Source organism: Phaseolus vulgaris, chromosome 1 (assembly GCF_000499845.2).
Source record: "Phaseolus vulgaris cultivar G19833 chromosome 1, P. vulgaris v2.0, whole genome shotgun sequence".
In the NCBI taxonomy this organism is placed as follows: domain Eukaryota; kingdom Viridiplantae; phylum Streptophyta; class Magnoliopsida; order Fabales; family Fabaceae; genus Phaseolus; species Phaseolus vulgaris.
Genome location: NC_023759.2, coordinates 6,329,990 through 6,344,198, shown reverse-complemented (window position 1 = coordinate 6,344,198; position 14,209 = coordinate 6,329,990). Strand labels below are relative to the sequence as shown.

Sequence of the window (14,209 nt, the reverse complement as noted above, 5' to 3'; positions counted from 1 at the left end):
CCAAAATTTATCACTACATAAAAAATGTTCACCAGGGCTTACCTTTATTTTTACTAGCGTGATTACAAGTTGCCCATTCTTGTGAAACAAACATAGCTCAAAGAACATTTTTTTTTCTTGTGCATGCATTGTAGGGTAAGAAAAACAGTTGCAAATCTTGTGACTGCTAGTTGAGCTAATTCTTTTCCTTTGGAATACTTTCTATACAAGTTTAGGACCCATGTGTGCCTACAAATGTAAGTTGTGACTTTTTGGCATTTGTAATGGTACTATATAATACTGGAAGCTGACCAATGTCTTAAAGAATTAAATCAAGGCAATGAGCTACACAAGGAGGCAAAATAATTTTGTTTTCTTCTCCTTTAACATTTTTCTTATTTCCACTAAATTAGAAGCAACATCATTTACATCTTGCACAAAATTATCCTCTCTAGTTTCTTCTACCACAAAATCTAATAATTCAAACATTTGTTTGACATCCTTGATCACATTACTAGTATTAATATATTTTAATACAATTGTTCCATTTGGACTATTCACCAAAAAGTTGGTAAGAGACCTTCCTTTTCCATCTGTCCAACCATCACACATCAAATTACAACCCCATTTCTACATTTCAACCTTATATTCAAACTAGCTTGAATATTGTCAATTGCCTTTTTTTCAAATAAGACACCCTAACTTCCAATATTTAGCAACAAATTTTGACATTTTGAACAAATAAGGAGCTCCTTACCAAATTAAAAGGTAAAATATTACTATATATGCATTTGCAAATGTCTAGAATCACTAACTCTCTATCTTTAAACATTTCATTTATGGCTTTTTGCTTTATAACTCATTGTTTCCCCTTCCTAGAAAATGACTCCAATGTCCCTTTTTTATTACTATCTTGGATATTCACTTCTTCAAAACAATCTTGGCAATTTGCTTCTTTGATTTTATCTTTATTTTCTAATAACTTCTTAAACATGTCTTTCATATCGTCTAGAACAAATGTACATGCAATGTCATTTCTCTTTGTTTCAGCAAGATGATGTTTCATTGTTGCAGAACCACCCCAACACGTATGTGAACAATACTTACACTTGATTAGAAGTCTACGAAGGGAAACACTCTCACAACGATTCCATGTAATATTCTTAAAATAATATTAATACATAAATTGTAGTGCATCTGCCTATTTAAAAAGTAAAAAAACACATAATCTAGTAGTATCTATAAAGTGAGATAAAAGTTCTCCGATTGTGACACTATGCTTAGATAGAAATAAAATATTATTAAAAAACACTAAAGTTGATATCATGGTAGTCAAGATGGCGATACAAGTCATAAAATCGTATCACTCTACGATTTGTCTCACCGTCTCCAATCTCCGATCACTTGAAAAGTGCAATTCTAGTCGATCACGTGGGATCGGTGTTGCAAATCGCAACTCGCTTGGAAGTGACAAGTTTTGCGATGTTGGAAATCTCCTCTCACAGTTCTCTATCGACACCTCTCGTGGCACATAATTTGAAGGAGGAAGCTAAAAATACATCACTTGCTCTACAAGCACATAGGGATGAATGGAAGAAAACAACATGCACGGTTATAACTGATAGTTGGACTGATAAGAAAAGAAGGATAGTAATTAACTTCTTGGTGAAGTGCCCAAAGGGAATTGTATTTCTGAAGTTGATAGATGCATTTGCTATATCTAAAACAACTGAGAAAGTTTTTGAGATGATGATGGATAACATTGTTGAAGAGGTGGGAGAAGACAATGTCATTCAAGTTGTGACTAATAATGCAACAAACTACAAAGCTGCTGCTCAAATATTGATGACAAAGAGGAAAAGGCTATTTTGGATACCTTTTGCTGCATATTATGTTGACTTAATGTTGGAGGATTATGAGAAGAAAATCTCAATTCATGAGGAGACAATTTCAAAAGGTAAAAAAATTACTATGAGAATAAGTGAGCTTTAATTAGAATGTTTACTAGTTATGAATGGAAGTCTACTAGGTTTGCTAAAACAAATGATGGAAAAATAGTTGAAGATGCGCTTTTAGATAAGGATTTTTGGAAGAACATCATAACTTGTTTGAAGGGGGCACTGCCTTTAATTGAAGTGCTTGGATTGGTTGGTTCGGATCCAAAGCCAGCCATGAGTTTCATTTATGAAGCAATGGACCAAGCTGAAAAGAAGATACAATAGACTTTCAATGCTGTCAAAAAAAGGTATTTATGTATTTGTTTGTTAGGATAGTGATTTTGAAATTCAAAATAAAAAACTAAATGTAATATATTTTGGTTAGTTGTCTTTGTGGAACATCATTGATGAAAGGTGGGACAAACAACTCCATAGGCATTTGCATGTTGCAGGCTATTTTCTTAACCCCCAAATGCATTATCGCCTTAGATTTAAAGAATATTTGAAAATGAAACGAGGTCTAATGGATTGCATAACTAGGATGGTGGAGGATGAAGATGAACAAACTCTCATTGATGTTCAAATTGATGATTTCAAAAAATGAGCAAAAAATATTGGTTGTCCCCTGGTTATTAGGTCAATCAATTTAAAGATTCCAACAGATTGGTGGGAGTCTTATGGTGACGAGTACCCATAACTCGAAAAATTTTCCATTCATGTGTTGAGCTTGACATGTAGCTCTCTCGGATGTAAGCGTAATTGGAGTTCCTTTGAGATGGTAAGTTGAAATTAAAATATATCTCTAGAATAAAATTAGTAGTCTGCTAATCCACTACTTGCTTATCATATTTGTCTTTGCATTTGTTTAGGTCCACACAAAGAGAGGAAATAGGCTGAAGCAAAGCACAATGAATAATGTTGTTTTTGTTATGGCTAAATCAAAATTAGCTAAGAAGAAGCAAACAAGAAAACCAACTCACTTTAGTATTGATGATTGTTCATTTGATGAAGGGTGGATTATGGAAGATGAGCATGAGCATAATGAAACTTTTGATTTGGATGAAAACTTGGTTCCAGTCGAAGTAGAGGAGGATGAAACTTTACATAGTAATGATTTACACATTACTGATTTGAATGATGAAGGAGATGGAAATCATGAAGTTGAATATGAATTTAACTTACAAGATTATTTGGTTAGATAGATTATTATTTCTCACTCTTATCATAGGATGTGGTGTTTACACCTAATTATGTACTATATTATGAGGTTCAATTATAAATTTTTGAGTGAGATATAATGATTTTATGTATGTATATAAGTTTTCATAGAATTTGTAGGATCTTACTATTTTTGTTACGATCTCTTGGTTTACTATTCATATTTATTTTTTCGATCTTGAGTAAGATCTCGATTTTGACTACATTGGTTGATATTCATTTCAAAAGTAGATTGTTTAACTTAAAAATAATATAAAATGCGTACAATGGATGCAAACCTATTCTTCTTCTTTAGAGGTTATTTTGGACAATGTTGTGCTAGTTCTTCTTCTTCGGTAAGTTTCTTTGGTTTCTTTTTTCTACTGATTTTATTTCTTCTTCTCGTATGAGCTTCTTCTTGTCTCTTCTCCACTATGCTTCTCTGCTGTGCTTCCATAGTATGTCTTTTACTTATTCTACTGTGCTTCTTCTCCACCTCCTTATTCTTTTCATGTTCATGTTTCTTGCCCTTCTCAAATGATAGGCAAATAGTTCTATCAAACACGTGTGACTCTTCCTTGTAATTTTTGCTTTTGGGATTTTCATTTCCTGTGCACTTTGTGAAGTGTATGCATTGTCATGAATCATGTGTAATGCAATTGAATCATGAATCACACAATTCGAATCTTATTCATCCGACTCAAGCTGTAAAACGATTCACCTACTGATATTATGTGCATATTCTTGGAATTTTTAAATTAAAAATAGGAATAACCAATTTTATGCACACTTAACTTTTGCACATTTGAAGATCCTATATATTGTGATTAATACATTTTGTAAATTAAGTTCCGTGTAAATTATAGGTATAACTGATAACCGGGCTTAATAAAGCACACTATAAATTTATGAAGTTATTCCAGACTTGTGTAATAAAAGTGGAAATGTAGATTTTAAAGTGTAAGTCATTACAGAAAACCCTAAGATCAATTTTAACTTCTTTCCTTTTATTTTTTAATTGCAGTTAGCTGGATCAGTAACTGCTCTATTTAACTGCCAAGGCCCACTGGATACACCTGTATTTGTTGGCACTGGAATGGTTTCCAGGACGTTCTCTTATTTACAGACTGAGACCACTGCATCTGTAGCATCTGAAGCACTTGCTACGAGTAAGGAAGCCGGAGCACTGGCAGCATTTGATCGTGTTCCATTTTCATATGTTTCTGCTAATTTCACTTTCAACACTGATAACTGTGTAAGTTGTCTGTGATAATAATTTAGCATTGTAACTTTAGAGTAGTGATTTATTGTGAGAGAATGCTATACTATGGTAACACTTACTCTGCATATTGTAGGTTGCTGATTTATATGGAATCAGGGCATGCCTTGTAGATGGTGGTGAAATTCGAGGGGCTGGGAATGCATGGATTTGCCCAGAGGTACGCAGATGCCTGTTAGAAAACCTTTTTTTTGCTATTTTTTATTAACTCATAATTTAATTGTTTTTTTAAATATGCTGTATCTTAAACAACTAGGAAGCATTAGCATTGTTATATACACTCACTTTTTGACCTTTTTGTTTTTCTTTCGAGGGTGGGGTGTGGGGAAGGGAATTTTCATCAAATTTTTTCATTAGTTTTTGGAGAATACTGATTTATTCTTCATCAGCTTTTACGGTCCGTTGTGTCCAGGCAAAGAAAGGTGCAGATGAAAGCATTGAAGGGAAAGTTGGAAAAATGAAAAAAAGAAGAAGATTGGAAAACATGAAAAACAATGGATCTTTATTCTTTCAAACTTTCTTTGCTGGTTGATTTGTGAAGAAAGTGGGTTTTCTTTTTTATATTAGTTATATATAAAAATTACGTTTTAATATAAATATAAGTATAATGCTTAATATATATTTTTATATTGTAATAAAATGAATAATTAAAATAACAAATAAAAAGTAATTTAAAATTTAATTATTAATATGTATTTTTATTATTATTTCTTATTGTTAATTTAAAATTTATTTTTATTTTAATTTTAATTTTTAAAGTTTTTATATTAAATTATTTATAATTATTTTAAATTTATTATATCTATCAAATCACTCACAAGCTTTCTACTCTCTTTCCCTTAATCCAAACATCTCACTTTCCACTCTCTTTCCCTTCTTTTCCACTCCCTCAAATCCATCCTTTGATCTAAACAAAGCATTAGGGTCTTTATTACCCAATTAAGTGATAATAATTAATGCATAAGAATGACACAGATACAATAAGTGTATTAGTTACAATACATATCTAATATGATGATGCAATTTTTCGAAAAATATGTTTGATGTGATGTGTGTATTACTTGTATATATCTATATACGTATGACACTTTGTAAAACACAGGAAAATAGGTTGTCTCTAGATTCATCAAACCCATGAGCAATTGGTCACCAAGGCATTACTTTTGTACTGTTGCACAATTTGTTGGACACAACTAAAGGAAATAAATTATAAATGTCATTATATTATTTTCTTAAATTCAGAACAGTATGAATTTCATCCCTTTTTGGAGATCATCCAAAAAGAGGAGTTTCCATTTTTGGTTAGTCAAGCAACAATCTTCTATGTTTCTATATGTCATCCTCCTATATCTCATGTTACAATGTTTGATGTTCACAACTTCTGTAAAAATCTTGTACACCACATATACATATTGGTGAAATGTTTTAAAGTATCAATATCGGATAAGTGAAGCAAATGAGAGTATTGTTATTCCATCATACTAATCTGGAAATTAGGTTTTTTTTTATTTGGTTAAAAACTAGTGTGTAAATGTATGTTGCTATATTTTACTTTCCCATGGTAAATATATTTGGTCTCTAGAATTACCATCTACTACTTCTACTAATATGTAATCTAATGTTCTCAGGGTGAGGAGGATGAGACAGCAATAGACGTGAATTTTTCTGGAAGTTTGGCCTTCGATAACATCGTGCTTCGTTATATACCAAGTTATTATCATCAGATGCCCCTTAAATTAGGAGTATTAAAGGGAGAAACAAAGCTTTCAGGATCCCTTTTAAGACCGTAAGATGAACCATTCCAGTCTTTTAATAATTTCTCCAGAATTTTAGTAAATATTTTGGTTGACTAAAATTTGGCATTATTGGTGCTTGTGATGATAATTGATATCATCTGCTTGGGAGATTGCACGTTGTGGAAATAGTACAATTTTGCCATGGGATCTAATTGTGGAAACTGGAAATAGTCTCTTGGCTCATCGAGTTTTGCTTAAATACACCCTACCTTTGGACTACTAAATCATGGGAGCCTCATCTATTAGTCTTTGATATTATTATCTTGTGTTTTATTTCTCTTTGCATTTCTATGCTGTCTCTTGTGATTCAAATTGTGTATTGTTGAATGGTCAATGGTGGTGGCTGGTTTCCAGAAATACAAAAGCCATGGCCACCTCAGTTTGCCATGAGCATTGGCCATGGCTTCCATTCATCTCTTAGCCATGGCTTCCAGTCAACAGATATTCCTAGTGCAAAATAAACAAGCTCCCTTGAATTGTTAGACTCTAATGCTGACATCTCTTGGCATCATCTTGGTTGAGTTGGAGCCTCCTGTATGGTCTTAGGGATAGGTAATAGATAAACTGGTAGCAGCAAAAGCATAGTAGGTAGGAGACAAGCAATGATATGAGAGAAGTTATTAATGGGATGGGGATTGGAATTACAATTCGAAGGTTCCTTCTATAATAGGAAAAGGGAAAAGCAACAGAAACTTGTCTCATCCACTGAAGCAGAAGCAAGGACCATAGATGACTCATAAGTGGTGCATAATCTGCACATATCAACAGTATGTTCACCTTTAGAAAGAAAATGCACAAATCAACAGAAGTAGGTGGAGTTAAAGCAGGTAGGAGATTATAGTGAGAGCTGAATCACTTGGTTCATCCTCCAAACCAGTAGCAAATACCATGTAGTCATTACTCATAACTTAAGTAATGCCTAATCTGCACTAATTAGGACCCAACTCTAATGGCCTGGACGTGGAAATCTTAGCTTGAAAAGAAACCTCTAAAGCAATAGGTATAGTCATGATAGGACCAAAATGTATGCAGTACCTGGGGAAAGTGATTTCTGTCTGTCTTGGGAGCATATGTAGTATTTGTGATGGTATAGCATGGTGTGTCTTCAAAATAGGTGACATTTGTGATGATATAGAACTGATGTAGTTTCTTCAGGGTATTGAGACATGGTTTCTGCATTCATCTGTTTTTGTTTCTCTCTCACCACATTATATAGATAATGGTAACTAATGAGGAGGACTAAGAAATGACCCTACAAAAACAAGGAGGCATAGCCAATTAGATTGTCATTATCTTGATTTGTAGGAAATTTTACTTGATAGTATCTTCGGATCTGGTGATTTTGTGACCATATCATTAATTATTTTATTTTGTCTTTTTTTTTTGTCTGTCTGCATTGTTTTCTCTCTACTGCATTTGTATGAGTTTGTTGTACTCTTGATATTTTTTATATGCTGCAAAATGTTTCAGTTATGCTTATTGTTTAGTTGTTAAGTATTTTTGCTATCCACCCAATTCTATCACAGATTTTCTGCTTCTCTCAGTGGGCTAGAATTCACTATTAGAAACACTTGGTGTCAATTCTGTTATTCTCAGATGTTTTCGCTTATATTTTTTAAAAAATTAATGCAGAAGGTTTGATATTAAATGGACTGCACCTACAGCTGAAGGGTCTTTCAATGATGCTCGAGGAGACATCATAATCTCACATGATTTCATTACTGTGAATTCTTCTTCAGCTGCATTTGATCTGTATACGAGAGTTCAAACATCTTATCCTGATGATTTTCATCATAAAAAAGAGTTCAATATTCCAAGAGCCATTCCATTTACCATTGATGGAGTTGAGTTGGATTTACGTATGCGTGGGTTTGAATTCTTCAGCTTGGTTTCTCCATACACTATGGATTCTCCAAGGCCTTTGCATTTGAAAGCAGCTGGAAGGATAAAGTTTCAGGGAAAGGTTTTAAAACCTAATGGCAATATTACCGAACAAAATTTTGAGATGACAAGGCAGAATGTGCAAGTGTTGGAGAAAGGAATTGCAGATAGTCTCGTTGGTGAGGTTTCAATCTCTGGTCTCAAACTGAATCAACTTATGCTTGCACCTCAGTTGTCTGGGTTGTTGAGAGTTTCTCCCAAGCGTATCAAGGTGATGCATAAAATTTTCTCTTCCAAAAAAAAATTGAGCTATTGTGAATTTATTGAAGTCTATTCTCACTGCTCAGCCATATCATATCACATTATTATCATTGTTCGTGTACATGGTTTCCAGTGAAGATGTTTGAATTTAATATTTAAAAATCACAAAAAATGAATTCTTAGTAAAACATTCCTTGTTCAATAATAATAATTAACCACTCAATTGGTGGTTATTTTTAAACAATTGATTTTGAAAATCACTTATTTACTTAGTCGACCTCCTGAACAGGTTTATTTATTTCATGAAATCCTTTTGCTAATTTCCACTATACTATTATCATGTGATGTGACATCTTTAATGTTAAGTCATATTTTTTATATCTAGTGATATATACTTAAAAAGCTTTTTCATACAGTATTTTCATTCTTGATGCTTATGTTAAGCAGCTGATAGCTAGCATTTCTTTGTAGCCAGGGTTAAACTCTTAAAGCTGTTTTGTGTTGTATCTATCTGTAACCTAAATCATAGGGGTGAACTCTATTATGTTTTTCTTTCTCTTTCCTTAAGCTTATGTATTAGCCACTTGTATGTAAATACATATTTGTATCACGCAAGTATATATAGATATATCATATATGAATATGAATCAATTGAGAGATCGAAGTTAAGATCTCTCAAGCTCTTTTTCTAGTGTATGTTTATTGTAGATTGTGGTTTTATGGGCATACTGCTTCCAGTTTTTGTGGACTGTTCCTCCCTCTATGATATTGCTGAGTATTGAGTTGATTCTTCCTCTTGTGGATCTTGTTATGTAGTCATCACTCCTTTGTACTACGTAGTTCAATCCAAAACAAGTAGAATCCACCCCTTTTCCAGACGTATACTATAACTACCTAGTCAATTCACAGTTTTTTATTTTGTGAGAAGGCTTGTTTGTGTCGTCAGTCTTTTTGCTGTGCTTCTGTCATACAGTTTCAGATTATCTAGCGCTATGTAATATATAGTGGTTGTAACTGTCGATTATTTGTGAAGTACAGTTGGATGCCTCTGGTAGACCTGATGAAAGTCTTGCAGTGGAGTTTGTTGGGCCGCTGCAGCCCAGTAGTGAAGATGGTCTGCAAAGTGGGAAATTGTTGTCTATTTCCCTTCAGAAAGGGCAATTGAGGGCTAACATTTGTTTTCAACCATTTCATTCTGCTAACTTGGAGGTAATTACGTTTAAATTTTTTGACCACTATTTGAATCTATATCTGTTTGTTTCTCTGCTTGCAAGATTTAGGTCACTTGGTAATTAGACCAAAAGTTGGTAATTAATTTCTTGATTGAATTTTTCATGTTGGCTGGAGCTGACTTGTAGGTACGGCATTTTCCACTTGATGAATTGGAGCTTGCTTCTCTTAGGGGAACTATACAGAGAGTAAGCCATCATACTTATTTTTCAGTATCTTGTTCTTTTTTGTACTTCTCTTTGATATATCTGAATCCGTACAAAGTTGGTCCAATTATAGCAGGGAGAGTATTTGTGTGAGCTAGCCATCCTCACATTTGACCCCTGATTCTGATTGTAGAGAAAAAAATTCTGGTAACGAAAGAACATATGGCATATGATTATTGATTTTAGTTATTGTTTGGTTAAGCATTTACCATACCCGAACAAGGGTTGTTCATGATTTCCTACACTTGAGAAAAATACAAAAGAATTAGAATGAATTTGAGAGAGTGAATCCAAGTGTATCTAGAAAACTCATCAATGAAAGTAATAAAATATATAAAACTAAAAGATGACACAAGATTGGCCCCCAAATGTCAGAATGGATGATATAAAAAAGCAAAGTCACATCTAGATTCAAAATGTTTAGGAAAAGATGACATGACATTTTCCTAATTGACATGATTCACATTCCAAAGTTTGGAGACTATTGTTTAGGAACCATCTCTTTTAATTTTGACAAATGAGGATGACCAAGCGTTCATGTTGCAATTTAGGGGATGAGGATGCAACACAAGATACAGTGAGCTAGTTCCAAGATAGCATAGGCCTCTATATTCATGTCCTTCACCAATCATCTGACCTGTACCACATTCCTGTATAACAAAAGAGTTGACATCAAAGGTTACTGAACAATTTAATGATTTAGTTAATTGGCTTAAATAAATTAGACTAAAGGACAGACATAAAAAAAAATAAAAAATTTAAGTCTAAAGAGGGAGAAAGAGAAACTTCACCAATTCCTTGGGAAGTTACTTTAGATTTGTTGGCAAGCATTATGAAATGAGGTTTTTTCGGAAAGTATAGAAAGAGAATAAAGAGATATTACCAAAAATATGATCAGATGCACATATGATCAGATGCACCTGAGTCAATTGCAAGTGTGAAATGCAAGTTGTTGACAAACTGGGAGTTGTAGATGATTGGGCTAGGCTGTTGGATTTCAACCTGAAATATTCTTGATATTCTTCATTAGAGAACTTTTGCTTAGTTCCTTTAGATTTGGAAATATTGGCTGCCTTGTTAGGAAAGCCATGTGAAGAGTAACGGTTCTCTTGGGTGTGGCCCATTATTTTACAATATGTGCATTGAGAACATCCTCTATCACCACACCCTCCTCGAGTGCCAATACTTCCTTTTTCATGAGCATGAATCATTGCAGAAGACTCAGCAAATTCTTGACATATTTTAGTAATGCAATAGAGAAGAATAGTAGGCAACCTAGGGTTTCTAGTGCGAGAACATCACGTTCAACACTAGAACACTCACCAAATGATCCTAGAACGAATAATAGAGGGTGGATACAAGCTCAGAATGCTTCAACAAGTCAAATCATGGTGTATTGGGAAGATTTTGACCACTGGAAGGCTGCACACACCCAGGGCGGTGCAACAATTGGACAACCTATCAGTCAAAATTCGAATGTGCGACCGCACTCCTCGAGGTGCACTAGACCCAATCTTTGGATGACAAAACTATAGTTGTTGTCGGTGGCAGATGGCGGAGAATAGTGACCGATGGACAATTCCTTTGTTGGATAGAGACAGGTGGAGCTGGATCGTCGCACTCTGATACCAACTTGATAAAAATACAAAAGAATTAGAATGAATTTGAGAGAGTGAATTTCCCCCTCTTGCTCATATTTACAATAACTTTGAATGCATCAAATACAATGTATGAGAGGGAAGAGTAGATAATATGAAAAGATATATTTAGGAACTAGGTGCAAGACAAAGCACACAACACCTTTACAATAAATTGTACTTAGAACTATTTATTCTAACACAAACTTTTATTAATTTTTCATAATTGGGACTAAGTTTGCGAAGATTTTCTAAATTGTTATTCTCCTATGCTTTTGTTGTGTCTCATCTTCTCAGAATTTGGAATTGAGACCTAAATCAATCCTACAAAGTATGGTTAGTTGATAGGAACTTGGGTATTATGGAATACCTAAGTCCCAAATAAAGTAATATGAGATGTTTGGGTCTCCCTCCCCTTAATGGAAAGCTTTTGAGGGGTGGGTTCTCCAAGTACTTGGGTACCTGTAAACTTGTGATAGAAATTTGGGTATTGTGGGGTGCCTAAGTCTCACATCATGTAGTATGAATGGTGAATCGCCTATTTAAGGGCTTGGTTCATCCCTCGTAATAAGTTAGCTTGAGGGTGAGTTCCTTAAGTGTTTGGGTACTGTTGGAGATCTTACATCGACTAGAGATATGACATTTCATAATATATAAGTGGGTGTAAACCTCACTTTATAAGTCGGTTTTATGAAGTTGAGTTAGGCTTAAAGTCTACTTCTTAATAGGTACTAATCAATTGGTATTAAAGTTGGTTGTCAAATGTTTTGGAAAGGGCTGCCTACAAAGGGTTTTAACCAACAAGGAGTTGAGTGAAGTGTCAATAGAGTGAAAGTCATTGAGATCTCAACCCTTAGTGGCGGTGCTACGATAAGGACTTGGTTATTATGGGATGCTTAAGTTCTACATCATGTAGTATGAAATGCTTGGTGGAGTATTTCAATGCCTTATCACATTCTCATATACATTTCCAAACAGTTTTATTCCAGTCAATCAACCTCATCTCTACCAATTTCAAGGATTGGCCAACTTTTTTGTTAAAAAGATTTCATAATTTGAGCACTTGAAAATGTAGGTGTATCAGCTAGGTCTTTATTTTTGTAAAATGATCAAATAGGTAGTAGTTTGTTCCTCCATTTTTTGTGTTGAAAGTGAAAATTAATTGGCTCAAAATTTTTTATTGGCCTCAGGGATCAATCAGTCAAAAAATATGTAAAATTTATTAAGAAGTGAACTCTAAGCCTAACTTAGTCTTATAAAACTAACGGATAAGGTTAGGTTTGTTCTCACTTATATACTATGAAATGTCCTAATTTCTAATCTATGTGAAATCTCCAACATCCTTCCTCACGCCGATAATGACAACTCGTGCATGGAACCATATAATTATAGGTGGTCCGATAGCGGGTTACCTAATAAGCCCAACAAACTCTCGCTAGGATAAAATTTAAATGACTTTGATACCATATTAAGAAGTGAACTTTAAGCCTAACTCTACCTTATAAAATCAGTTGATTAGGTGAGGTTTGCTCCTAATATTTTATGAAATGTCTTAATTTCTAGTCGATGTGGGATCTCCAACAAAATTGTTTGTTAATTTTTTCAATCTGATTTGTGTTAAATTGTTGGAATTCTTGTGGTTTGCTAAAGCTAGTTGAATAAAACAAGGATCTCTTGGTGGACTTGTTAGTTTGGTAAAAAGAATGAAGTGTCAAAACCCTGCCTTCCAAATTCTTGAACTATTGGGAGAAGGCCAAGGAATATTGATTTATTACTAATATCACTAATTTATCCTTCATCTAAAAGCTCTTTATACATACATTATGATAAATCAGATGCTATAATGCCATTTTGGGGCTAACAATTCCAGTAACTTAGATTATACTAGGTCAGAAAATTAGTATGTGTCTGCATGCACTTGCAAGTGTGTGTATTGCATAAACTAGGTCATTGTACATTTAGAGAAGAGATAGACGAATAAAATTGAGTGAAAAACTCTAATGAGCAAATTTGACTTTTGAATCAATATTTCTTCATCTTTCGTCCAATTTTTTTTATCAGTCCTACTTGAATGATAACTTGGTTGAGGTATTATTTAATGGTCATGTCACAGAAACAAATGTGCTGTTTACCAATTGTCTGCTTCTTTTACATCAGGCAGAAATTCAGCTTAATCTTCAAAAGAGGAGAGGACATGGAGTGCTGTCTGTACTTCAGCCAAAGTTCAGTGGTGTGCTTGGTGAAGCCCTAGATGTGGCAGCTAGGTGGAGTGGAGACGTTGTGAGTGCATTAAACAATCTTCATATATGTTTGCGCATGAATTTCTGTTACATGCGTGTTTACTTATTGCTATCTGGGTAAAATGAATTTGTCTGATATCTGGTCAAGAGTTAATTTTGAGTATGTGGGGTAATGCTCATTAGTTTAGTTCTGTAAGTTTATGTTCATCTTTTTAATTTAAAATATGACTAACACAGTTAAATCTAAAGTAGTATCTCTTTATGCTCTCCCTTGGTGATTGTCCGTAATAGATCAATATCCTTTTAATATAAAAAAATACAGTTTTTCAGTTGATTATTGGATTGAATTTGGTGTACAGGCAATGTGTTGAGTGAGGGCTATTTTTATGAGAGCGTGATGAGCAAATCTCAACCACATATTCACCATCCATCAATGAGGATTAAAACTTACTTAATTGTTGCACGACCACAAAATGTTTTAATCATGACCATTGACCTACATTTGTTCTCCCTCCCTTCTCTTTCTATGTATAACACAAAAGTTCACCTCGGTTGTTTTGGCTGAC

General features: G+C 33.9%; 1 protein-coding gene across 6 annotated transcripts in view; it reads left to right on the top strand.

Moving 5' to 3' along the window:
- Positions 1–14,209, top strand: part of LOC137813368 (protein TIC236, chloroplastic-like) — a 52,834-nt gene that overhangs the window by 17,893 nt on the left and 20,732 nt on the right. For all 6 annotated transcript variants that reach the window (XR_011081421.1, XR_011081420.1, XM_068615562.1 and 3 more), the window contains exons 7-13: positions 4,138–4,368; positions 4,469–4,552; positions 6,021–6,178; positions 7,821–8,340; positions 9,369–9,539; positions 9,689–9,748; positions 13,561–13,683. Coding sequence is in view for 4 of the 6 variants with exons in the window: in XM_068615562.1 (XP_068471663.1) it covers positions 4,138–4,368; positions 4,469–4,552; positions 6,021–6,178; positions 7,821–8,340; positions 9,369–9,539; positions 9,689–9,748; positions 13,561–13,683 (1,347 nt within the window). In the remaining 2 variants the exon portion in view is untranslated. The remainder of the gene's footprint in view (positions 1–4,137; positions 4,369–4,468; positions 4,553–6,020; positions 6,179–7,820; positions 8,341–9,368; positions 9,540–9,688; positions 9,749–13,560; positions 13,684–14,209) is intronic.